This window comes from Nicotiana sylvestris, chromosome 6 (assembly GCF_000393655.2).
Source record: "Nicotiana sylvestris chromosome 6, ASM39365v2, whole genome shotgun sequence".
Taxonomy (NCBI): domain Eukaryota; kingdom Viridiplantae; phylum Streptophyta; class Magnoliopsida; order Solanales; family Solanaceae; genus Nicotiana; species Nicotiana sylvestris.
The window spans coordinates 206,673,262-206,678,054 of NC_091062.1; the positions used below are offsets into that span (position 1 = coordinate 206,673,262).

The 4,793-nt window shown below is 42.5% G+C and overlaps 1 protein-coding gene across 1 annotated transcript; it reads right to left on the bottom strand.

The window, feature by feature from the left end:
• Positions 1-1,749: 1,749 nt before the first annotated feature.
• Positions 1,750-4,425, bottom strand: LOC138871974 (uncharacterized). Its single transcript, XM_070149903.1, has 3 exons — positions 4,360-4,425; positions 3,112-3,228; positions 1,750-2,271 (listed from the first exon to the last, which is right to left on the bottom strand). The coding sequence occupies exons 1-3, from the start codon at positions 4,423-4,425 to the stop codon at positions 1,750-1,752; spliced, it is 705 nt and encodes a 234-aa protein (XP_070006004.1).
• Positions 4,426-4,793: the final 368 nt, after the last annotated feature.

Below are 4,793 nucleotides of genomic sequence, written 5' to 3' on the forward strand. Positions count from 1 at the left end.
GCTTCCTACATCTTGTCATCAATTGGATCCACATGCACCTTTTATCGAATATCATCATTCCTAGTCTTATCCATCCTAGTGTGTCTGCACATCCACCTCAATATCCTCATTTTTGCTACTTTTATATTTTGGATATGTGAGTTCTTAACAGGCCAACACTCAGCCCCAAACATCATGGCCGGTTTAACCACCGCTTTATAGAACTTACCTTTGAGTATTAGTGGCCTCTCTTGTCACACAGGACTCTAAATGCTAACCTCCACTTCATCCATCCAACCCTAATACGGTGTGTGACATCCTCGTCGATCTCCCCTCCCCACTGAATAATCGACCCAAGGTACTTAAAGCTATCTCTACTTGGGATGACCTGTGATTCAAGACTCACATCCATGCCTACTTCCCCTACTCAGCGCTGAACTTACGCTCCAGGTATTCCGTTTTTGTCCTGCTCAACTTGAAACCCTTAGACTCAAGAGCCTGTCTCCAAACTTATAGCCTCTCGTTAATACCGGCTCGCAATTCATCAATAAGAACTATGTCATCGGCAAATAGCATGCACCATGGCACCACCCCATAAATATGGTTTGTTAACGCATCCATTACCAGGGCGAATAAGTATGGACTGAGCGCAGAACCTTGGTGTAACCCTATTTGAATCGGAAAATGCTTAGAGTCGCCTCCTACTGTCCTAACCCGAGTCTTAGCCCCATCATACATGTCCTTAATCGCCATAATGTAGGGACCCGACACACCTTTTTCCTCCAAGCATCTCCAGAGAACATCTCTAGGAACCTTGTCATATGCTTTCTCTAGGTCAATAAATACCATGTGCAGATCCTTCTTCCTCTCTTGGTAAAGTTCCACCAACCTCCTAACAAGGTGTATAGCTTCTGTAGTAGAACGACTCGGCATGAACCCGAACTGGTTGTCGAATACAGACACTGTCATCTTCACCCTTGCTTCAACCACCCTCTCCCACATTAATGGTATGACTCAGTAATTTGACACCCATATTATTGTTACAATTTTGTATATCGCCTTTGTTCTTATACAATGGAACTACCGCACTCCACCTCCACTCATCCGGCATCCTCTTTGCCTTAAAAATAATATTAAACAACCCAGTCAACCCCTCCAAACCTGCTCTCCCCATACACTTCCAAAATTACACTGGAACCTTGTCTGGCCCGGTGCTCTGCCCCTACTCATCTTACGTGTAGCTCCCACGACCTCCTCAACCTTGATACGCATGCAATACCCAAAGTCACGGTGACACTCGGAATGCTCCAATTCGCCTAGAACAATATCCCAATCCCCTTCAATATTTAGAAGTTTATGAAAGTAAGTCTATCATCTCTTCTTAATCTGGCATCTTCCATCAGTACTCTACCATCTTTGTCCTTGATGCATCTCACATGGTCCAAATCCCGAGCCTTCCTCTCTCTCAACTTGGCCAGCCATAATAACTTCTTCTCCCCTACCAATTTAGCTTCCTTTCTAGCTACATTATACCTCTCCATGCATGCTCGCCTCTCCTCCTCGCCTATGCTCCCCACTAGCTTCAGGTACATCACCTTCTTCGCTTCCACTTTACCTTGGACCACTTTATTCCACCACCAGTCTCCTTTGTGCCCGCCAGATACACCCGAGATCCCTAACACCTCTCTCGCAACCTCCCTTATACATTCTGTTGTCGCTGACCACATAGTGTTTGCATCCCCACTACTCCTCCAAGCTCCCATAGCTGAATCACCACTCCAACTCTTGGGCTTTATACTTAGTTAAGGCTCCCCACCTAATTTTCGGTCTACCTCGAGCAGACCTTTTCCTCCTCTTTAACCTAACACCAACATCCATCACCAAGAGTCTATGCTGCATCGCGAGTATCTCACCCGGAATCACCTTGCAATCCTTGCACAACCGTATATCACACCTCCCAAGGAGGAAGTCAATTTGAGTCTTCACCACCACATTTTGAAAATTAACCAAATGCTCCTCCCTTTTCAGAAAGCTAGAGTTCGCAATCACCAACCTAAAAGCCTTAGCAAAGTCCAACAGCGAGGTACCTCCTCCGTTCCTCTCTCCAAAATCGAAGCCTCCATGCACCTCGCCATACCCACCTATGATCGACCCAATATGACTGTTGAAATCCCCTCCTATGAATAGCTTCTCAGCAGGCGGAACCTGGCGCACAATCTCACCAACCACCAACTTAATAATCATCAATCTATCATTCACCCGTCTAACCTCAACCACATACTCTCTAAGTTCCTATCGACCAAAATACCCACTCCAGTCTTACCTTTTTGGACTTCTGAGTACTAAAGTTTATACCCATCCGCGTCTATCACCCTCGATCCTGCCCACCTCGTCTCCTGGACACACGTTATATTGACCCTCCTCTTTTGGAGGATCTTTGCCAACTCTATAGACTTACCCGTTAATGTACCTATGTTCCATGACCCAATTCTCAACCTATAGACACCCTTATTCCCTTTACCTCCCTTACCTCCCGACCCATCCCCTAACCCCTGCCCTACCTCCCTCCTCACCCTCCTCTCTCCCCGAGGACATGACCTCACTCGACCATCCCAGACTGCAGCCACTATACCTACGACAGACTAAGGGGAATCACTAATATACACAAGGCAACAGACCAAACTAGGAAGAAAACAAGTTACAATTACAGGCACACTAATACGGTGAATAAACTAATACGAAGTAAGATGGCAACAATTTAACTAACAGAACAGAGGAAAGCAGGAAATGGGAGGTACCAACTCCTGTGAGTAGAACCTAAAAATTGTCTTGATACATACGATGATGTTGCATCCACCTAAAACGTTCGCGTCCAACTCCCGCCGCCCTTTGCTGACACTTGCCCTAGTTGTTATTTAATGTTTGCACATGCATGTCCCATTCGCCGCTAATAGCCACAGGCCCTAACCTGAAATAAACACAAAATACCACGAAGCCAAACAAAGGGTAGGGGTTGTCACCGCTACCACTGGGGAGGCCCCACCCGTAGCAAAGGAGCGCAAAAAGGATGAAATATCACAAACTCAAAAATTGTAAAATAGATGGAATGTCCAAACACAATGCTAAACTAACAGAAACAGGAATAATCAAACTACCATTATCAAACAAACGAGTTAAAAAGCAATCAATTTGAACAGCAGAAAATACAATGAACGGAATGTCTTGAAAACCTCGAAAAGTACTGTAAACCTACCAACGAAATCAAGGAATTTGCAAAGAAACACATTTGAGACTGATTAATGTTGTAGCAATTAGACATTAAAAATTTTTTGAAACACAAGCTCATCCTAAAATACCAGTGCAGCAGTTACAACTACTTTAAATCAAATCAAATTGATAATTAAAGTGTGAAAAAACAAATAGATCAATAAACGCAGAACTTCTTATGAGCATGCATAGACAGATCCAGATCCGAAACACTGACGTGGCTTCAACAAAACTTCTCACCGGAAAAGGGATATATTCAACTCCACGATCTGGTTTACCTGTCCACGCTAGTGTCGGCGCTAGAGAAATTTGTCGGTAGAGATTACCGTTAGACTTAGGACTATCGAAGAGAGAAAATAATTTATCAAGGTATGTTACGAAAGTCAAACAAAATAAGAAAACAATGATTACAAATAGTGAAATACAATGAATACAAACATTGAAATAAGCAGAATATAAATAGTGAATACATTGAATATAGCAGTAAAATACAGTAAATAAAAACAATGAAATACAATAATAACATACATTAAATACAAAATAGTGAATATAATGAATACTGTTTACGTGAAAATGGTAATAACAACTAAATTTGATTTAGTGGTTCTAAAAATACGTGATCTACTTTTATGCTAGTTATTAGGGCAATAGATGTTATGTGAAAGACTTAGAAACGAGATAAGATCTTAAAAACGAGATATTAACCAAACCGAATCGCTGTCAATTGGGGCCTCGAGCTTGCATATTCGAAGGACTCGAGGTCGAGTCTAGAGCTCGGCTGGGAGCTATCGAGGGTGGTCGATGGAGACTAACAGTGATAAATAAATCAATGACGGCTCTTTATGGACAATAATAAGCAATAAATGATGAACTTTAAGTAGAACACAATAAATACAAGCAATAAATGAAGTAATAAGATCAAGAGAATATTTAGAGAGTAGAGAGAATGTTCTTGTGTCTTTAGTATTGCGCACCAGATGTTTATAAAATGACAAGGATCCCCTTTATATATGAGGGGAAATCCCAACATAATACGAGTACATTTATTACAAAGATATGGAGATGGGACAGCTAGTTAACGCCATGATGCAGGCTTAGACTAGCCTGACAAACTTTGTCAGCTCTAGCTTCATGCCTTGGGAACTCCCCACTTTCCCCCTTGTAACTGTCGGTCTGCATCGCTTCGAGGTCGAGCGTCGATGGCCCTCGAGGGATGAAATTCGACCGTGATTTTGAGCCTTCGAGACGTCGTAACAATAGAAAATTGGACCCTCCGAATTTACTGTATACAGATAGTCCCCGCATTTCTTAGAGTAGAACGATATGAAATGACCTTGATAACTATCTTTCCAAATTTTCCATGATAATGTTACACTGATGATGCCATACTCATGATATAGGCCTATGTGGCAACCGAGGCATTTCGCTGACTTGTCTTTTCAGCGCCTTTCAATGCACTACCGATTCTTGTCCTTTTAAGTGATAATATCGCCAGCGATTCAGTTCAAAAATGCATTAATTGCGCCTGCCGATACGTCTTTCAAGGA